At 34.4% G+C, this 22727-nt stretch overlaps 1 protein-coding gene across 3 annotated transcripts in view; it reads right to left on the bottom strand.

The window, feature by feature from the left end:
* The window catches only part of SCLT1 (sodium channel and clathrin linker 1), a 254552-nt gene that overhangs the window by 142972 nt on the left and 88853 nt on the right, over window positions 1-22727 (bottom strand). For all 3 annotated transcript variants that reach the window (XM_020974031.2, XM_078148099.1, XM_020974034.2), the window contains 2 exons: window positions 15046-15136; window positions 13822-13913 (listed from right to left, as the gene is read on the bottom strand). In XM_020974031.2, coding sequence (XP_020829690.1) covers window positions 13822-13913; window positions 15046-15136 — 183 coding nt within the window. The remainder of the gene's footprint in view (window positions 1-13821; window positions 13914-15045; window positions 15137-22727) is intronic.

Here is a 22727-nt window from a genome sequence, read left to right as displayed (position 1 = left end):
AAAACTAGAAAGCAGTCTAGTAGAAATTAGATTCTACACCAGCACCATATATCACAATATATTCATGTCTTATATCATATATGCTAAGATAAATTCCATATGAATATATGGTTTAGATATAAAAGTTTGCATTCTAAATAAATTAGAGGAACAAGTTAGAAATTCACTTTCAGATTTAGAACTGGGAGAAATACTCATGACCAAATAAAGAATAGAGAAGAACACTGAAGATAACTAAAGCTAGAAGTTAATTGGGGGAAAATCCTTATAGCAAGTTTCTCAAGTATAGCTCTAATTTCATAAACATGAATATACTTTAATATATGTACAAATTTTCAAGTTTATAAGAGTAAGAACCACTCCCCCAACTGATTTGGTCAAGATATTTTCTATTAAATCCATCCATCCTACAAATTTTCCTATTCTTCATGTTTCTAGTCAACCACATTTGTAACCTGGGTCATCCTTAAATCTTTCTTCTTCCCTTCCTACCATTTCCAATAAATTGTCAATGTTTCTCAATTCAACTTTCAATCATTTCTCTTTACCCACCTAGTCATTATGTTACTATAAGACTTCATCACTTGTAGCTTGGGCTATTTTTTATAACTTCTTAATTAGTCTCCTTACTTGCAGGCTCTATACCTTTCCAATCCAGTCTGGATATCAATTCCGTTTTTCAAAATTGCAGATATGATAAAAAACAAATAAGATGACTATTTCCATACACAAAGTAGAAAAGGAAAAAAAAAGGATTGAACTTAAAAGTCTTAATTTATATTACACATATAGCAATTTTTTCTCTTATCACATAATTACAAATTTAATATGTTATTTTCAAAGCTGCCCAATTTGTTTCCTATTGATGGTCCTTCTGTTCTCATCTTTGGCATTTTAAAAAATACTTCACTGACCCTCTTTTTTCTGTCTGTCTGTCTGTCTGTCTGTCTGTCTGTCTGTCTCTCTCTCTCTCTCCTTCTTTCCATTTTAGTAACATTACTGGTAGCCTCTTATATCACTCCCCAACCAACCCCCTCCACTAAAAGAATGAAAAACAAAACTCTTCTATTAAATACATACAGTCAAGCAAAAACAAATCCTTACATTGGCTATGTCCAAAAATGCATGCTTTATATTGGGTTTTGAGTTCATTAACTCTATGTCAGGAGGTAAGTACATATTTCATCACAAATACTGAGGAATCATGGTCGGTAAACACATTGATCAGAGGTCTTAATTCTTTTCTTAGATGTTTTTCCTTAAATTATTATTATATAAATTGTTTTCTAGGTTCTGCTCACTTTACCCTATATCAAATCATGTTAAGTCTTTCCCAACTTTGTGTGAAACTGTACCATTCGTCATTTTTTGTGGTGCATGAAGGCTATTATATTCATGTATCATAACTTGTTCAGCCATTCCCCAATTGAGGAGTTTATAATTCATTGCTACTATAAAAAGAGCTGCTACCGGTATTTTTTCTGCATGACTCCTTTTTCTCTTGCTTTCATCTACAAAACGGGAAGGTGAAGTGTATAGAGGCCTGGGCCCTTAGACACTGACTAGCTACATGGCCCTAGGCAAGTAACTTAACCTTTTGTTTGCCTCAGTTCCCTCTGTTGTAAAATGGGAATAATAATAGCATCTACCTTGTAAAAAGACTTGGCACAGTGCCTGGCACATAATAGGTACTATATGAATGCTTATTCCCTTCCCCTTCCCACTTTGATTTCTTTGAGAATAGAGAACTAGTAGTGATATTACTATGTAAAAGTCACATTCCGTATAGTGACTTCTATGGTATGATATCAAACTGCAGATTTCTAGAATGCCACACCGATTCAAAGGTCTACCAACAGTATATTAATGTGCCTTTTTTCCCACAGTCTCTACACAAGAATTATCACACTTTTCTGGTCACATTTGCCACTTGGATTTGGAAAAGAAAATTGAAATTTAAGAGTTGTTTAATTTGCATTTCTCTAATTATAAGGGGTTTGGAGCATTTTTTTTTCCAATATGGATGTGGAAAGCTTGAATTTCTTCATTTGAAAACTGCTTGCTCACATACGTTGATGATTTGTTTATTGGTGAATGGCTTTTTCAGAGAAGTTTGAATCAGCTCCATATATTTATATCTACAGACGTATATTCAGATACATTTTATATATATATATATATATATCAGGATTTTATCAGAGAAACTTGCTGAGATTTTTTCCAATAATCTGTTTACCTTCTCATTTTAACTAAGTTAATTTTGTCTGTATAAAACTTCCTAATTTTATAAAGTCAAATTTATTCATTTTATCATCTGTGATCTTCTCTGTCTTACTTGGTCATGAACTTTTCCCTGTCAATAGTTGTGACAGGTATATCCTTCTTTTCTCCTTTAATTAATAATATGATCTTTTACATTTAAATCACGTATCCATTTGAAGCTAATAATGGCATATGGCATAAATTACTGGTCTAAACTTAATTTCTGCCAAATTGCTTTCCAATTTTTCCAGCAGTTTTTGTGAATGTTGAGTCTTCGACTTAGTACTTCTGCTGGGAGGGTGATGTCTTTGGAATTCCTCAACACTACACATTGAGTTCATTTACTTCTGTATGTTCTGTAGCTGATCTATTCCACTGACTTACTTTTCTCTTTTTACCAAATATCTCTGATAATTACTGCTTTGCAATACTCTGAGATCTGATACTGCTAGGTCTCTTCCTCTTCATTTTTTGCTCATGATTTTCCTTGATTTTTGAGTTATTATTACTAATTTTTAGCATCATAATTTGACATCTTGTTAATATGGTTTGGCAATAATAAATAAATTAAGATAGCCTTGTCATTTTTATTATATTGGTCAGATCCAATAATGGGCAATTAATATATCTCCGGTTATTCAGATCTATATTTCTGTAAAGAGTACTTCAGAGTTGTATTCATGTAGTTTCTGTGTACACCGTGGAAGAAGGACTCCCAATTAGTTTATATATTCATAATTATTTTGAACAGAATTTCTATAGATCCTTCAACAGTGTTTTGTTGGTATTATACAGAAAAGCTAAGGATTTTTGAGGGTATATTTTATATACTAACTCTTTGCTAAAATCATGGTTTCAATTAAGTTTTGACTTGGTTCACTAGGGTTTTTCTAAGTTCACCATCCAATTATTTGAAAGCAAAAAATTATTTCCTCCTTACTTATGCTTATTACCTCAATTTTTCCGTATCTTATCACTATAGCTTGTATTTCTAGAACTGTATCAAACAACAGGGGTGACAATCAACAACTTGGAATGGTTTCAGTTTATTCTCATTAAATATTATCTAAGTGCTATTTAACATACTAAGCTGGTTTCAGTTTATTCTCATTAAATATTATCTAAGTGCTATTTAACATACTAAGGAAAAGTCTATTAATTTCTATAATTTTTACTATTTTTAACAAAATAAGTATTGCAATTTGTTGGTTTTTTCTAGCGCATATTGATATAATCTTGTGATTTTGATTATTCTATTAACATGATCTATTGTGCTTCTTGTTTCATAATACTGAACTATAATGGTGAATTATTAGCTTAAGGTCAACTTCATCATAGAGAATAATCTTTTTGATATGTTGATGCAGTCTCTATGCTAATATATTTTTTAGAAAATATTGTACCAACATTAATTCATTAGGGATGTTGGTTTATATTTTTGTTTCTCTGCTTTGACTTTCTCCTTGGTTTAGATATCCTGACCATATTTGTATGGTAAAAGGAATTTGGTGGTATACTTTCCCAATTTTGCAAATAGTTTATGTAACAGAAATAATTATTCTTTGAATGTTTGTTAGAATTTATGTGTAATTCCACCAGTTTCTGACTTTTTTTTAGTAGTTCATTTATGATTCATTCTAATTATTTTCTAAGATTGAGAACTTCATAATCTATATGTTTTATTAATCTGAGCATTTTATATTTTTATGAATATTAATACAATTACATTGTTGGTTACTGGCACACAATTGGACAAATTATTTCCTAATAATTTCCTTTATTTATTTGCTGTGAATTCTCCTTTTTATTTTTTATACCAGCAATTCAGTTGCTCATTTACTTTTTGAAAAAATCAGATTAGTTAATGCGTTGTCTAGTTTATTGAGTTTTTTTCTTTTTTTAATACAATTTTAATTTATTTATTTTTAGTTTTCAACATTCACTTCCACAAGATTTTGAGTTCCAAATTTTCTCCCCATCTCATCGCTCCCCCCACCCCAAGATGGCATGCATTCTGTATACCCCTTCCCCTAATCTGCCCTTCCTTCTACCTCTCCCACCCTTCTCTTATCCCCTTCCCCTTCTATTTTCCTGTAGGGCAGGATAGATTTCTATATCTGATTTCCTGTATTTCTTATTTCCCAGTTGCATGTAAAAACAATTTTTTTAAACATGTGCTTTTAAACCTTTGGGCTCCAAATTTTCTCCCTTCCTCCTTCCCCACCCACCCTCATCGAGAAGGCAAGCAACTCAATACAGGTTATATATGTGTAGTCCTGCAAAACACTTCCATAGTAGTCATGTTATGTAAAACTACATATATTTTCCTTAATCCTATGCTGCCTCCCATTTATTCTATCCTCTCTTTTGACCTTGTTCCTCCTCAGAAGTGTCTGCTTCTGATTACCCCCTCCCTCCCAATCTACCCTCCCCTGTATCATCTTCCTGCTCTCTTGTCCCCCTCCCCCCTATTTTCCTGTAGGGCAAGACAGATTTCCACACTCAACTGAGTGTGTATGTTATTACCTCCTTAAGCCAAATCCTTTGAGAATAAGATTCAGTCATTCCCCCTGACCTTTCCCCATTTCCCCTCCACTGTAAAAGCCTTTTCTTGTCTGTTTCATGTGAGATAATTTACCCCATTCTATCTCTCCCTTTCTCCTTCTACCAGTATAATCCTCTCTCACCCCTTAATTTTATTCTCCAGATATCACTCCTTCATCTTCAACTTACCCTGTATCCTCTATCTATCTATCTATCTATCTATCTATCTATCTATCTATCTATCTATCTATCTATCTACATACATAAACTTTTTCCCTTCCAACTACTCTTATACTGACAAAGGTCTCAAGAGTTACAAATATCATCTTTCCATGCAGGAATGTAAACAGTTCAACCTTGATATGTCTCTTATGATTTCTTTTTCCTGTTTACCTCTTCATGTTTCACTTGAGTCTTGTATTTGAAAGTCAAATTTTCTATTCAGCTCTGGTCTTTTCATCAAGAATGCTTGAAAGTCCCCTATTTCACTAAATGATGATTTTTTTCCCCTTAAGGATTATATTCAATTTTGCTGGGTAGGTGATTCTTGGTTGTAATCCTATCTCCTTTGATCTCCTGAATATCTGGTCCCTTAATGTAGAAGCTGTTAAATCTTGTGTTATCTTGATTGTATTTCCACAACACTTGAATTGTTTCTTTCCAGCTGCTTGCAATATTTTCTCCTTGACCTGGGAATTCTGGAATTTGGCTACAATATTCCTAGGAGTTTTCCTTTGGGGATCTCTTTCAGGAGGTGATTGGTGGATTCTTTCAATTTTTTTTTTGGTCCTCTGGTTCTAGAATATCAGGGCAGTCTTCCTTGATAGTTTCTTGAAAGATGATGTCTAGGCTCTTCTTTTGATCATGGCTTTCAGATAGTCCAATAATTTTTAAATTCTCTCTCCTGGATCTATTTTCCAGGTCAGTTGTTTTTCCAATGAGATATTTCACATTGTTTTCTATTTTTTCATTCTTTTGGATTTGTTTCACAGTGTCTTGATTTCTCATAAAGTCACTAGCTTCCAATTGCTCTGTTCTAATTTTTAAGGAAGTATTTTCTTCAGTGAGCTTTGGGACTTCCTTTTCTATTTGGCCAATTTTACTTTTTAGAGTATTCTTCTCCTCGTTGGCTTTTTGGACCTCTTTTGCCACTTGGGTTAGGTTATTTCTTTCTTTCTTTTTTTTTTAAGTTAGGTAAGGGGGTTAAGTGACTTGCCCAGGTTCACACAGCTAGGAAATGTTGTGTGTCTGAGGCCGGATTTGAACTCAGGTCCTCCTGAATCCAGGACCGGTGCTCTAACTACTGTGCCACCTAGCTGCCCCCTTAGGTTATTTTTTAAGGTGTTATTTTCTTCATTATTTTTTTGGGTCTCCTTTATCAAGCTGTTAACTTTTTTTCATGATTTTCTTGCCTCACTCTCAGTTTTTCCTCTACTTCTCTTACTTGCTTCTCAAAATCCTTTTTGAGCTCTTCCATGGCCTGGGACCAATTCATATTTTTCTTGGAGGCTTTGGATGTAGGAGCTTTGACTTTGTTGTCTTTTTCTGGCTGTATGTTTTCATCTTCTTTGTCACCAAAGTAAAATTCTATAGTCTCAGTTCTTTTCTGCTGTTTGCTCATGTTCCCAGCCAATTACTTGAGTTATAAACTCCTTGTTAAGGTAGGGCTCTGCTTCCAGTATGGAGGGTATACTGTTCCAAGTTTCAGGGGTTTTGTGCAGCTGTTTTCAGAGATACTTCTAGGGACCTGCAAATTTTCCACTCTTCCAAGATGGTATGATCAAAGGCAAAGGCATAGACTCTGGTCTATGAGTGACCACAAGCACTCTTTTCTGCCTTGGAACTGTGAGGAAGATTCTCTCTTCACCGCCACCAGAAGCTCTACCACACCGGCACTCCTCCCCACCCCAGGACTGCAAATCAGATTCAAGCACGTGCAAAGCAATAGAATGCTGCATCAGCACCAGCAAACTGATCGCTGCAATCTCCCTCTGAGCAGCCACTTGAGCCCCCACAGTCTGTGGATGGAGAGTTCCAGAAGCAACTGCTGTGGCTGTGGCTGCTGCCCCAGGTTTGGGACCTGACTATGGTCCTCTCTCACCGAGGTCAGACAGACCTTTCTCAGTGACCTTCTAAGTTGTCTTTGGTGTTTGTGGGTTGAGAAGTCTGGAAAGCACCATAGCTACTTGTGATTCAGGCCTCTGAGGCCTGCTCCAAGTTCCCTGAGGTCTCATTTTTGCCTGCGAGGCCCCCGTTGAACTGCGCTCCTCTCCCAGCCCTGTGAAACAGACCTTTCTCATCAACCATCCAGGTTTTCTTGGGCTGGGAATTTGTTTCACTCTGCCTTTTCTGTCTGCTGCTCTAGAACTTGTTTAGAGTTATTTTTTACAGGTTTTTGAAGGGGTTTGGGGAAAAGCTCAAGCCAGTCACTGCTTTTACTCTCTTTTTATGTACTCTTGATGCCTAGCTTTGTATGTCAAATTTTATACTCAGGTCTGATATTTTCATTAGGAATTCTTGGAGTCTATTATTTCATTTAAAAGTCTATTTCCCCTATAGAATTATACTTAGTTTTGGTAAGTTATTTTTGATTACAAGCCTAGATTTTTTTGCCTTCTTGAATATCATATTCCAAGTTCTCTGTTCCTGTGTGATGGTGGTTGCTAACCTCATATGATACTGGTTGTGGCTGCTTGATACTTGAATTCTTTCTTTAATGTTCCCTGGAATATTTTATTTTTCACTTGGAAACTCTGAATTTTGACTATAATATTCCCAGGAGTTTTCATTTTACAGTTTCTTTCAGGAGGTAACTGGAGGATTCTTCCTATCTCTATTTTGCCGTCTGGTTCTAAGAGATCTTTTTCATTTAAAATACTATAACGTCTAGGCTTTTTTTAGTCATGAGTTTAAGATGGTCCAATAATTTTGAAATTCTCTCTCATCAATCTCTTTTCCAGTTTAGATATTTTTGATAAAAGATAGCTTTCTTCTATTGTTTTCAGTCTTCTGACTTTATTTTAATATTTCTTGATGTCTCAGGGAATCATTAGTTTCTAATGGTTAATTCTAATTTTGAAGGAGTTATTTTCTTGAGCAAGGTTAATTCTTGAGCAAGCTGTTAATTTTCTTTCCATATTGTTCTTCCACAGCTCTAATTTTTTTCCCCTTTTTCTTCTACCACTCTCATTTGGTTTTAAAAAACATTTTTAGCTCTTTATGAAAAAAAAAAGTCTTGCTTTATCTTCCCCAAATCCCCAAACCTACCCCTCTACCAAGCTTCCGTATTATTATCAAAGTAACCACCAGTTAACCTACCAGCCTCCCAGGTGTGCAATACCATGGCATTATCCTAGTCTCTTCTGCCTCACTCAATCTAACTAACCAGTTGCCAAATTTTGCAGTTCCCAACTCTACAAAATCTTTTACATCCACTCCTCTCTATTTACACAGTTACCACCTTAGTCAGACATTCATTACCTCTTACCTAGATTACTACAATTAGCCTCCTCATTGGTTTTCCTGTGTCAAATCTCTACTCACTTCAGACCTTCCTAAAGTCATACTCAACAGTCAACAAGCATTCAGTCAGCACTTACTATGTGCCAGGCATTGTAGCTAAAGTAATTTTTCTTGAATTCAGAGCTGAACCGTGATTCCCCAACTCAATCAGTTCTAGTGGCTCCCTATTGTCTCTAGGAAAAAAAACAGAAACTCTTTTGATTAACTTTAAACTTTAAAGTATTTTACAACCTATTGCCAACCTATCTTTCTCTGGACATTACTTCCCCATCCATACTATGTCTTATCTTTATTCCTGAAGATGACAATACATTTCTCTTCTCTATGCATTTGTACTGGCCACCTTCAGTGCCTGAAATGCACTCACCTTTGCATCAAAGAATCCCTCTACATGAAACCTCTCAATGGGGAAAATAATAGCACCTACCTCGAAGGGCTGCCGTGAGGATCTAATGAAATAATATTTGTAAAGAACTTAGGGGGCAGCTAGGTGGTGCAGTAGATAGAGCTCCAGCCTTGGAGTCAGGAGGACCTGAGTTCAAATCCAGCCTCAGACATGACACTTAGTAACTGTGTGACCTTGGGCAAGTCACTTAACCCTGATTACCTCACCAAAAAGCGAAAAAATTAAAAATAAAAAAGAATTTAGAACAGTGCTTAGCACACGGCAGGCACTATCTAAATGCTTTTTTCCTTTTTCCTTCCCCTTATATATGCATATGTTATCTTTCCTGCTAGAAATCACTCATTAATAAATATCAATTATAATATTCATATATAAAATCTTATTAAAATGTGCAAGGTACTAGGAATACAAGTAGAAAGAATCAAATAATCTCTACTTATCAAGAGCTTATATTCTAATGGGGTAGAGAATAGGTACATATATGTATGTGTGTGTATATGAACACACATATACATACACATATATAGTTGATATTACATATTTCTTAAATAAAAAGTAGTTTGGGAGCAAGGGAATTAGAGGGATTAGGAAAGGCTTTACATAGAGAACAGTGCTTGAGTTGAAGATTAAAGGAAAAGAGGAACTCTATGAAGTAGAAGTAGGAAGAGAGTCCCTCCTATGCGTGGAGAATGGCCATATCCCATGGAGATGGGATATAGAGTGCCAGGAACAGAGAGAATGCCAGTTTGGCTAGACTGAAGAGTGTAGGAAGAGGAGTAATATTGAACAAGGCTGGAAAGATAGGATGGATTCAGGTTGTGAATGACTTTAAAAGCTAAAATGAGGAGTTTATATTTTATTGTAGAAACAATAAAAAGCCACTGGAGTTGAATCAGTGGGAAAATCACGTGGTCATATCTGCACTTAAGGAAACTTATTTTGGTTTAGTGTTAGAAAGGATTAGAAGGAGAAGAAACTGAGGTAGGGAGATGAATGAGGAGGCACTGTTGCAATTATGTAGGGAAGAGGTGATTCAGCCCTGAATTAAAGTGGTAGTTGTGTTTATGGAGAGAAGGGATAGCATGTAAGAGAGGTAAACGTAGAAATGGAAAGATCTGGCAACTGACTGGAGAGGTGGTATGAGAGAGGAAAGAGTAAGGATAATCCCAAGGTTATAAATCTTGTCAGTCAAATATTGATTGATTTACTCATATTTTTATTCCCAGTGCCCAGCTCAGTGCCTGACACATTGTAAGCCCTTGACAAATACTTGCTTATAAATTGCTGATCCTATGTTCACCCAACAAATAAATGTATTACAAACTGAGTATATATCATACACAATATCTTCATGAAGATAGGGACTGTTTTCTAAACTTTACCTCTCATCCAGTATCTCACACAGGAACTCATTAAACATTTACTGAATTGATCACAAGTGTACAATAATTGGGCACAACAATGCTAAAAAAACAAAGCTGGGAATCATATTCAACCAGGAAGTCATTTTTTCCTAACCTGTCTATAGGAAATATAAAATTAAATTGTAAAAGTACTAACTTGTAGATCATAATAGAATTTACTAATTTAATTCCTATCCCTTGCTAAACAGGATACAAATTTTTCCATATCCTTCTTGAAAATAATTTTTAGAGTATATAAACTACCTAGACTATTTTGGCATAGGAGTCATAAAATAAATTTAGGTATTTTTGGCAAAGATGCAATAAAGTCCAAGGTACAATGGAATGAATAAACATGTTTTTGTTCATCACCAATTAACTATATGAAAATGAGTAAGTCATCCTACCTTACTGGTTCATAATTTCCTCATTTAAAATAGGAGGGAATTAAAATAGATGAATTCTAAGAGCTCATTCTATGAAACATATGTAAATGATTAAAAATGGTCAAAAAGGCTGACCAATTTTCATGGATTTACCAAAAAAAGTAAAGACAAGTAAAACATACTTATGTCACTTTCTAGACAAAAGATGATTTTCAAGATGCAACTTTTTCATGGTCAAAAAATCAAAGAACTGATTCCAATAATGTTTAGCCATAACAACTAAAACTACTGGTTGAACAAATCGGGGGTAATTATATGGCATATACATTGTCAACTCTGCCTCCACTACTGTATTAAACGTATGGAGAAAGAGATTTCTTGATCATTAATTTTAATATCATCTTAGTCAGTGTTCACTTAAATATTTCTTCTGAGAAAAGTGCTGACAACTAGACTTTCTTTAATCATTTTATCTCTGAAGTAAGTATATGCACTCTGGGCCTTCTTAGGAGAATTCAGGCTATGTTATGACTTTGAAATTTAAGAAAGAATGCTCTAAACAATGAAATAGTGGCATAAATTATGTATTCGAGGAACAAGCAAGAAGTATTTTGAGAGTTAGTGTTATTAGAACAAAAAAGCAATGGAATTCACTTATTATGATTTCACTATGAATTTCTGGAAGTTAAAATTCATTCTTAGTGCAGAAACATGAATGAAAATATTCTCAGGGCTTTCCTCTTTCAGGTTAATTCAAAAGATCTTAGGAGAAAATAGATAATATTTAGGAAATAAATATTTAGAAAAATAGATATAGACAGGAAAATAGATAAATAAACCAAATGGTGCTAATCTTTAGAATGGAAGAAAATTACAGTAACATCAACATTTTGTAATTACAAAATTCTTTTGGATTTTCAATGTGTTGCATGTAAATCAATAAGCCCTCAACATGTGTACAGGAAAATTACTTTAATTAACATTTTATAAAATAGATGCCAGAAACAAAAAGAATTTGAGCAGTCTACTAAAGAAAAGGAAACAAATCAGCAATAGATCTAATTTAAACTTGAGACCTTGACAATCAAAGGTACACAGATCCCCTGAAGATGCAACTTGGTGGCACAGTGGATGGAACTCTGAACTTGAAATCAGTAAGACTTAAGTTCAGTTCCAGAATTGGACACTAATTAGCTGTGTAACCTTGGGCAAATCACTTAACTTCAGTTTGCTTCAATTTCCTCATCTGTAAACTGGGGATAATTAACAGCACCTACCTCCTAGGGTAGTTGTGAGAATCTAATAATAACAATAATAATAATAACAATAACAATAACAATAATAATAATAGTAAAGCACTTAGCACAGTGCTTGTCACATATATAAATCTTAGCTCTGTAAATGTTAACTATTATTAACCTCTGTATGCCTTAGTTCCCTCATCTGTAAAATCTACCTCTCGACACTGTTGTGAGAACTAAATGAGATATTGGTAAAAACATTTTGCAAATTTAAAGTGCTATGTAAATGCTAGCTAATATTATCAGTAGACCATCTTTAGAGTTTTATTTTAGAATAAAATGTACATCATATAGAAGATTTTTATAAGTCTTGCACAAGTTAAGTTACGATTATCTCCCTTTAATATAACATAAGATGGCATTGAAAATGTCTAAGCTTGCTAATGGAACTGACTTCTGTCTAGAAAAAAAAAATCTTTAGTGGAAAAAAAAACCTTTTATGTTAAGTAGTTTCATAAACACACAATTGCAAAACACATGAAAAATACGTCTATACCTTCAAATGTGCAAATTAAAATAATCACTCCTTTAAAAACTCCATGAAAATGTCATTTTTAGGAACATACATCCCCCTCCATGTTGCTCTCACAAAATTTCTACTCTATCTTCTTTTCCTCTCTTTTTTAAATAGCAAAGACAAAGGCAAAACTTGTCTTTTTTCTGCCCCTCAGGCTAAGAAAAACGACCTGAATGTTTACTATCTAGATAGAGAAGAAGGAAGACCTAGTCAAAATTCACTTTTCTGCATTTACTAATTGCCTATTATTCCCTTTTATGATGATCTGATTTTTTTTCTTTCTTGCTTAAGCATAATTATAGGTATCAGGAAAGGAACTAGACTATAGGAAAAAATTGAAAAATAACAGAAAAAAAGAAAGGAAATGACCAATGAGAAAAGCTCCAAAGAAGACAATTAGGAGTTTGAAACAAGGGCTCAAGTAGAGGAGTTAGCCTTGCTTGAATATGATGGGACACGCCATCATCCAGTGGCCACTTGGGCAATGGAAGTGAAAATGGTAAACACACAGAAGTTTTGAGGCATGGAGTACGTGAGATAGGAGAAAGCACAACAGATGGCTTTGATGTCTCAGCAAAATAGGACATGAGGTCATCTACTGAAGTGTCTTTGGGACCTTGAAGACAGACAAGCAGCTCTGGAATAGCTGCTTTGAATAGTTTAATACAATGTCAATCAGACATGAATAAAAGGGTTCCCAAGCAATATATAGTGAGGGCCCAATTTAGGCTAAACAAACTCAAATTTGTAATTTTTCATTATATTACATGAATTTTCATCTCATTATATGAAATTCAAATTTTTTATGTAGAAATTCATCCTTCAAAGAAATGTGATGACTAAATTTTAACCCTGATTAAAGGGACATTTGCAGTGGAGATACTGAGATGACAAGTGATATAAAGAACAGGCATTTAAGGATTTTTTTAATAGCTCATAAAATGTTCACCAAAGTGAAAGATAGTAAAAGAAAATTATCTCTAATGAGCTATATCAGTGACAGGGGAGTTTTTCCTAGTCCCAAGGGTGCTTAGCTGAGATCTGGAAGGACACAATCTTATATTTCCATACTTCCTTTGAAGAGTGAGGTGAGGTGAGGTGAGGTGAGAGATGAGGAGAGAGGAAAGAGGAGGTGGGAACAGAAGGGAAGGAGAATTTGGGCTGTAAAGAACAGATGAGAAAATATAGCTCCTTCCCTTTGGAGAGGTGGGAGCAATGGAATATCATATACACTTTGATATTTACTTGACATAGTTTAGTGTTGCTGACCTGATTTTTCCCCTTTTTTACAGATATGGTTGCCTGGGGAAGGGAGGGGACAGGTGGAATATTCATAGATTAAGAAAAGGAAAAAGCAAAAGATATTAATAAAAAATTTAAAATAATGCATGCAGTAGAAACAATCTCAAAAGTAATAAAACTAGGTTGGAAGATATACTGAAAATCACACCATATTTAATTATAATTTTTAGAAACTTACCTTGTTTCTAGCTGTTTTATACTAGATTGTAACTGGTGTAACCGCCTGTCTGATGCTTCCTCTCTTCCTTGGGCAGATTCCATATCTTCTACCTTTAAACCAGATTGAAGGAATAAAATCATATTGGTGTAACACTTCTCAAATTATATTTGTTATATAATTAGGTAACAAACACATCCCATATTTACAAAAAAAAAATCCCACTACAAATTATTCACTGTTAACAAATTTAGATAAATTATTTAGGCTACTTCTATAAAACAAATTGAAGAAATCCAACCCACTACCCTGAATTTTAATGCTTGAATAGTGGCAAAAGCACAAGGAAATGACCAATAAAAATCATGCTAATTTTAAACTACATTAGCATTTTCCAAATAGCAAATAAAAAAGCAAAGTGGGGGTTAAGAATATTTCCTGGGACTTAAGAAGGTAATGAAGTTATTTTAAAATAAAATTGCTGTACTATTTTTAAAAGATTAAAAGCTAAATAAAAACATTTTATTTTGCACAGAACAAATACGTCATTTTACATAGATGTTATTTGTTACATATTCGCTACACTGGTAATGGTATCTTTTAAGGAGCTAGGCTAGTGCCTGACAGGCAATCTCAACCTCTCCCCTATTTTATGCTGACTCTCCCACAAACAAATTAGCATTATTAACAGTTTAACAAAATAATTAAACTTAGAACTATCTGAAACTTGCTTAAAGTAGACAACTAAACAAAATGATAAATGTAGGAGGATTTGGGGAAAAATCAGTTAAAAGTGTTGGTTAAGATTATTTGGAAAGCTGATATTTCATTTTGCAATGAAGACTTCCATATAATAAAGCAAAAATTAAAAAAAAAATTAAAGTAGTAAAACACCCTGTCACATACAAATCTACTTTTTCTATTAAACTTTTCAACAGATGGGGAAAAATCATCTCATAATAACATGCTTCAGAAGGTTATATGCTATGGGGAAATTATCCTATCTCACTGATTAGGTGGACTGAACTTAAATTTAATTCTTTCTTTAAATCTCTCCAAATTTTTGAGAAAGTTTCATGTTATTTTCATTTCCTAACATTTTGATTAAAAAAGTGACTGACGTAACTTCTAACTCTCCTCTCAATCTTTAGAGGTCTCAACTTCAAATGAAAATTATCTTGTAAACAAGAAGAACATTGATGACACGTATACAAATTCTTAACTGTTTTAGAAATATCTGAATACCTTCTTTTGCATCTGTCCTTGAAGATCTTCGACTAATTTGGTCATTTCTTCCACTTTTGCTGTAGCAACTCTGAGATCTAATTTGGCTTGTCTTAAAAAGAAAAGTCGAATAATTAATTCATGAAATATTATATAGCTTATATTTGTTGAAATTGCTGATCTATCAATTTGCTGACTTTGAATTTTGTCAATGAAAAAGTCTTATCAACCTGCACTGGTGTAACTCTTAAAAAAAAAAAAGTTGAGAAGTCCTGGGATGAACCTCAAATAGCTAAAAGCATATGGTTAGAGGAGACTGCTGGTTACTATTGGCTTTATACACCATGGAGACTAGGTAAAGAGGAAAAGGACCTTTATGTGCAAAAATATTTGTAGCCATTCTTCTTGTAGTGTCAAAGATTTGGAAACTGAGGAAGTGACCAGCAGTTGGGGAATTTCTGAACAAGTTATGGTATCTGTATGTGATGGAATACTATTGTGTTATAATAAATTACCAAGGATATAGTTTCAGAGAAACATCAAAAGACTTGTATGAAAGGATGTAGAGTGCTATATAGCTTAGTAACTTTTTCAGCAGAGTTTTAAGTTGCTTTCCAGAATGGCGAGTTGACAGCTCCCCCAAGAAGGTATTACTGTACCTATTTTTCCACAGCCTCTCTAGTATTTGGTATTGTCCTTTTTTGTCAACTTAGTCAATCTGATCGTTGTGAACTGGAACCTCAGAGTTGTTACAATTCAGATTTCTCTAATTATTAGTGACTTAAAGCATTTTTAATATAGTTATTTAAAAGCTGAATTTCTGCTTTTGAAAACTGCCTATTCTCCTTCTTTGAAAATTGGAGAATTTTCACCCACATTATTGCAACAGCCCCGTTTGATCTCCCTCTCTCAAGTCTCTTCCCTCTCCAGTTCATCCTCCATGACACTGCTAAAGGGATTTTTCTAAAACACAAATCTAACCACGCCACTTACCAAATAAATTCTAGTGGCACTCTATTACCTCTAAACACAAATACAAATTCCTATTAGTCACTTAAAGCCTTTTACAACCTGGCTTCAACATAACTCTCCAGCCTTATTATATATTACTTCCTTTCATGAACTCTATGGTTCAGCCAAAACTGGTCATTGCTATTCCTCATGCATGATCTCCTATCTCTATGTAATTTTGTAGGTTGTTCCCCATACATAAAACCCATACTCTTTTTACCTCTGGTTTGAGGAAGCCTTACATCCCCCATTTCCTTTAATCAATCAGTTAATCAGGAACCACTTATTAAGCACCTACTATATATGCCAAGCTCTGTGCTAAGCCCTGGGAAAACAGACAAAAATACAATATTCTCTGACCTCAAGGAGTTTACATTCTAACGGATTAGACACGTATACATATAATACATAAAAACAAATAGAAAGTAGTTTGGGGAGGGAATATATTAGCAACTAGAAGACTGCAAAGGCTTCAAATAATTTTTTGACATTTGAATGGAGTCTTGAAGGAAACCAAAAGGTGGACGTATGGAAAAAGTATGGCAGTCTGTGCCAGGGGAAAGTCAAGCACTACCTTTTAAATCAGGAGTTCTCAAGCTGAGACCCATGAACTTGGTTTTTAAAATATTTTATAACTATTTAAATATAATTGGTTTCCTTTATAATCCTATCCATTTTGTTTATACATTTAGAAACATTATTCTGAAGAGTCCATAGGCTTTACCAGACTCCAAAAAGGGCCCATGAAACTAAAAAGGTCAAAACCCCCTGGTCTATATGAAGCCTTTCCTAATGTCTCCCAGCTGCTAGTTCCATTTTCAAAAGAATTACTTCATATGTATATATTGTTAAATATGTACATGTTATCTTCACCAAAAAATGCAAAATGCTTTGGGGAAAGGCCTAATTCTGCCTTATATCTCCAGAACCAAGCACAGCACCTTGCACATAGTAGGCATTTAATAAATTAAACTCCACCTGAGGGTTCCACCAGTACCTCAAGCTCACCAACTATGGAAGTTGGGGAAACCTGAGTTAAAATAGTACTTTTGACACTTACTCAAGTGAACCTGGGAAAGTCACTTAACTCTCATCTGATATTTCTTCAGCTTTAAATTAGGAGAAAAAGCACCTGCCTCAAAGGGCTGCTGTGAAGATCAAAGGAGATGAAATACATAGAGAGCTCTATAAACATTAAATGTGGGCTATTATTACAACTATGTCCCAAAGTGAGCTTATTAACTTTCCCATAAACCTGTTCCTCACGTTCAAACTAGGACACCTGCACTCCACCTATCATTGTCATCCCCTCTTCACATACATCTTCTCTCTGTTTTATAGCTTTCTTGATGTTTATGATCAGAAGAAAACTAATGGGGTCTTGTATTGTACATGAATTGAATATGGAAAGCCAAATCTTTTTAACATTGACTGTCTAGCTATATCTCTCACATCTTTTTCTTCTTAAGCTGAATTTCTGAACCAAAATTTAGAACTTCACATTTCTATTAAATGCAACTTTCTTAGTTTTGGCTCATAGTTTTACTCAGTCAAAATTTTTCTGGATCCTGATCTTCTTGCCCAACATATTAGCTATTCTTCCCTGGTTCTTATCATCTTCAAATTTGATAAGGAAACTATGATTTCAATCAAGTCACTAGGAAAATAAAAATTCCACAACAAAGGATGAAATGTGGGTCCATGAGGCAGGTATTGCACTAGATCTTATTTGAGTTGTCATTCCACTGGCTCAAAATTTTTAACTATACTGTCATTTAGCCAACTCTTTATCTTTGCCACAAGAACAATATGAGACACTTTGTTAAATACCTTGATGAATTTGTACAATAAGTACACATTATTTACCTGATCTAACAGTCTAGTAGTAACATCAATTAAGCATAACCTATTTTCAGTGAAGCCATGTTGGCTCTTAGTAATTTCTATATTTTTTCCTAAATGTTCATAAATCATCCCTGTAATAACACATCCTAGAATTCTGATATGAAATGAAACCAATCTAGCTATTTTTTTTCAAAAAATACTGCTAAAAATATAAATATTTATTAAGTTACTATATACCTATATATTTAGAACTGGCTAACTTCCCTCATTTCCCTGTTTTGAAAATAAGGGAAAGATTTACCTTCTCTTGTCCTAAAGAACTTCATTCTTTAGACAATGATTCTCTCTCTCTCTCTCTCTCTGTTCTCAGGACTCTTTTACACTTAAAATTGTTGAAAAGCTTTTATATCTATTATATCTATCAATATTTACTACATTTGAAATTAAAAGATTTTAGTATTATTATGAAAATAATTTTAATACTGTGGACCTCCTGAAAGGGTCTGATACCTCTGGGGACCACTGGTTCACACTTTGAGAACTGCTTCTCTGAGATATTAAAAAAAATCTGACAAAGCACTGACAATGCATGAGCAATTATCACATTCACCAATTATTTCAGAATGTTATCTAGTTCTGATCATTCAACTACCAAAGAAAATTAGGTTTAAGCAGATCTTCTTATTCCTCTTCTTGTTTCTAACTCTGGCATTTTGTTTCTGAGGGTTTCCCATTATTATTGGGTCAACTTTTCCTATAATAATTTTAGTCCATGGGATCCTACCTATCCTTTCTCTGTATCTTCTTAATTTTGCTCTCCCAAAAGCTAAGATGCCTGCCAATCTGTTGTCAAGATAAGATCTAGAATATCAGTTCTCTATCATATTTTCTACTTTTTGAAGACTTAAATTACTCTTAAGGAAAGCCAAAAATTTATCAACTACTTTGATTTTGGCAGATAGAGTACTTGCAGATGTCCAGATTCATTATTACTAAGTTCTTTTTTAAAAATACCTTTATCTTGGAATAATATGATGATATTTAGCATTCATAACCTGAATCATTATGAAACATTCTACAAATATGACCTAACCAACCTATCTGTCATGTGACTGACTCAACCGGTCAAAGAATAATTTTAAAAAATAAAACAAAACAAAAACCCTCAACTCTAAACTTTGGCAGTTTGATTTGACAATTAACTTTGTTGATTGACTTAAATTCTTCCATTCAAATTAGACTCAATAAACAAATTTTGAGCACCTACTATGCTCAAGGTACTGTGCTAGGTAGCAGGAATAAAAAAAAAAAACATTGCCTTTAAGGAGAATTATGTTCCACTGGGGCAATACATCATATACAGTTAAGTAAATAGAAAGGAATTTAAATGGGTGAAGAATACCAGCAAACTAGAAAGTTTGAGAAGGCTCTGTGAATGAGTTGACAATTAAACTGGATCTAGAATAAAGATAAAGAATCCGAAACATGAAGTTAAGGACGAATAAGATTCCAGGCATGCAAGCCAGTGTGCAGAACATTAAGTTTCTCAAAGACCTAGCAAGTCATCTAGTTATGAAGATTATTTTGATGCTTGTGTCGGAGTAAAATGGAGAAGGCAGAAGGGAGACCAATAAGCCAAGTATAATAATCCAGATGAGAGGCAATGAGGGATTGAAATAGGGTAGTGGCATTGGTTGTAGAAAGAAGGATGGATGCTAGAGATTTGTGGAGATAGAAATGACGAGAGAAGTGACTGGATACAAAGGATGAAGGATAGAGAAGACTAAAAAAATATGATGAAACCCTGGGTGCCTAAAAGAACTCACCACTGAAAGAACAGTGGTGCCCTCAAAAGAAACAGAGAGATATAGAAAGTCAGGTTTAAGGGGAAAAATAATGGTTTGGGGACATGTTGGACAGGTAGAAACAAACTATCAGCACTGTAAGCTCCTGCTGTGTTTTACTGCTGTCTTGATCTAAATACTCTTGCAGAGTTTTTGTTCCCTAGTACTAGAAGATATTTAAAAACAATGTGATAAACACAGTGGAAAATAAAAACAGTGAAATCTAGGACATTTCTGAAAGTAAAGAGTCTAACACAGGGCTTAATAAATACTTTCTGACTTAGTGGCCAACTGTCTAGAAGAAGATCATTCAAAGGAGATCAGCTCTGTCTGAAATAAGAATATATACATTTTTCTCTGTATACAGGTTAGTCATTTTGATCAGACCAGAAATCCAAAATCCATCCTCAGGCAGACTCGGATTGGGACAGTTTTATATGTAAAAATCAGTAAACGGGAAATCAAAAGCAATACTTGAAAATGAATTTGAATTAAATTGGATGAGATAGTTATCACATGATTAGCAAAACTGAGCAAATAGCAATCAAAACGTTCACCAGGAAAGGTTTAAATGATTTATAAAACAAATTTAAACACACCTGAAGATATATTTTTTAAGTACAAAAAAAAAACAATAAATAGTAAGAGAAGTCAAAATAATGCATCTTATTAGGTATAGTCAAACCCAATTGGTTCAAAATCCATTAATGTGTAATTAATGATAATTGAGACAAGCTGAGCTAAAGTTTTTCTCTGCATTATCTCTGAATATAAGTCAATAATTAATTCAGACATCAAGGATGGTAGAGGATAGGGGTCGGGTTTAGATAATGACTTACAGTGGTTCAGAATTACTGGGATGTATAGGGTATGACCAGGTGTGAGAATGTTCATCATAGGGGCAGCTAGGTAGTGCAGTGGATAGAGCACTGGCCATGAAGTCAGGAGGACTTGAGTTCAAATCTAGCTTCAGACCAAACACTTGACACTTACTAGCTGTGTGACCCTGGGCAAGTCACTTAACCCCAACTGCCTAAAAATAAAAAATAAAAATAAAAAAACTAAGGAGAATATTCATCACTGAGTGGAAGGTACTGTTCCCCTTCTCAAAGAAGGTTAGAGATTGGACTGGAAACAAATGTAGCACAAAGTGGAAGGCACAAGGTCAGATGAGGTTCTGTTGCACAATCTCCTCTGAAGCCTGGAGATAGGCAGGAAATGCCACAGAAAAAAAAATGGAAGTTGAACATGTATAGTAGGAGATGAAAGTCTCACCCCCCACCAACATCCCTCTTAACTCTTCCCTCAAGTGACAGGAACAGCGGCAGGAGACGGAAGAACTAAAGTCAAAGTTGCTCTTCTTTGCACCAGAGGTTCTCCACATTGAGGCTGGGAGATCAGGCTGACAACCGGAGGTACAAGCTGCCCTGTGGTGGCTTAAATTGAAGCTACTCCACTGGCCTCTAGCCGGCTTTCCTCAGGGCACGAGTGAAGCAAGAGATGAAAGGACCTTGGTCAGAGAAAGGCCTTGCTTGTTTTCTCATCTGAGGCTAGATATCAGGCACACACAGTGGAAGCAGAAGTGTCCAGATAAAGAGAGGAGTTTGTAATTGATTCTAGAGGTAATAGGGAGCCACTGGAACTTTTAAGCAAAGGTAGTGATAGGGTTAGATCTGTCAATTAGAAATATCACTTTGGCAACTGTGTGGAGAGGTGAGAGATTTAACCAGGGAGACTAATTAGTGGGTAATTGAAATACTCTAGTCCAGAAGTAATGAAGACCTGAATTAGAGTGTTTGTGGCACAAGTGGAGAAAATAGGATAGATTCGAGAAATGCAGTGGAATCAGACCTGAGAAGTCATGGCAAATGACTGGATACAGGAAGAAAAGAGAAAGTGAAAAGTCTAATGTGTGTATGTGTAATAAATCATATAACCCCCTATTCTACATAAAAGGAAACTGATGTCCAGTGGTTTGACCAATTTCAGACACATCTGACAGTGTTAAAGCTGGGTAACCTCAATTCTAAACTAATGCTCTTTCCACTATACCTTCATTCAAGAAACATATTTATTATGTCTATTAAGCCATATAAGGTTCCTTTAAGTGATGACCACTCCTGTTACATTTAAAGCACAATTCAACTTATGAGTTATTTTCAGACATACCTTTAGAGGAACGGATGGATTACTGAAGTAAATCATACCCACAGTTTAAAATATTCTCTATTATAGCTATCAGCTGTCCATCCTGAAACTACTTCCTGTTTAGACTAGATAAGAATTCACTGAATTTATTTAAACTTTTGATGAACTAATAATGTGCACAAATTTTTTTTTATTTGTTAATTTCTGCAGAACAGTATTACATTTCCTGAAAATGCTATCCAATCAATACAAGACTGCTACGTATTTGTTGCTTTGGATCAGGTAAATAATCCAAAATAAGTATAATGACTGTCAGCAAAGAAGTAAGGTATGATATTATAAAAGTTGGTTACTGTTATTTTAAGCTGCATTGCAAAAACCTCTAAAACAATGAGTAAAGCACAATAATGATCTACTAGTAGAAATGCTGGTAATAAAAAATGCAATTATATCATGAGCTACCATAAACAACTACTTTAGGTAAAGATATTTAATTAATAAAAGGAAGAAAATGTGGCAAAGAAATCTGATAGCAAAATTCATTTCTGGAAATTTAATATGATATTACCTGAACATAGGAAGGATCTATTTCATCTCCTAGGGAACTCCTATCCCAACATTTATGCAATCTTCTAAAACTTAGCAGATAAATCTCTACAGAGCTATCTGAGGTATAAAAAAGTCAGTTGACTTGCCTAGGATTATCAAGCTATTCAAACTGACTCCAAGTTCCATCTAAATGGTCTCAACATAATATTAGAACAAAACGTATTTCGCTGCTTCTGTTCAAGACAATTCTTTGAAGCCTTATCATGATTCTAAACTCATTTTGAAATGCTGCCATCATAGGAAAAC

The sequence above is a fragment of the Phascolarctos cinereus genome, unplaced genomic scaffold (genome assembly GCF_003287225.1).
Source record: "Phascolarctos cinereus isolate Bilbo 61053 unplaced genomic scaffold, phaCin_HiC Scaffold_9;HRSCAF=440, whole genome shotgun sequence".
Taxonomy (NCBI): Eukaryota; Metazoa; Chordata; class Mammalia; order Diprotodontia; family Phascolarctidae; genus Phascolarctos; species Phascolarctos cinereus.
The sequence above is the reverse complement of the archived record's forward strand: the minus strand, read 5'-3'. Positions and strand labels throughout refer to the sequence as shown.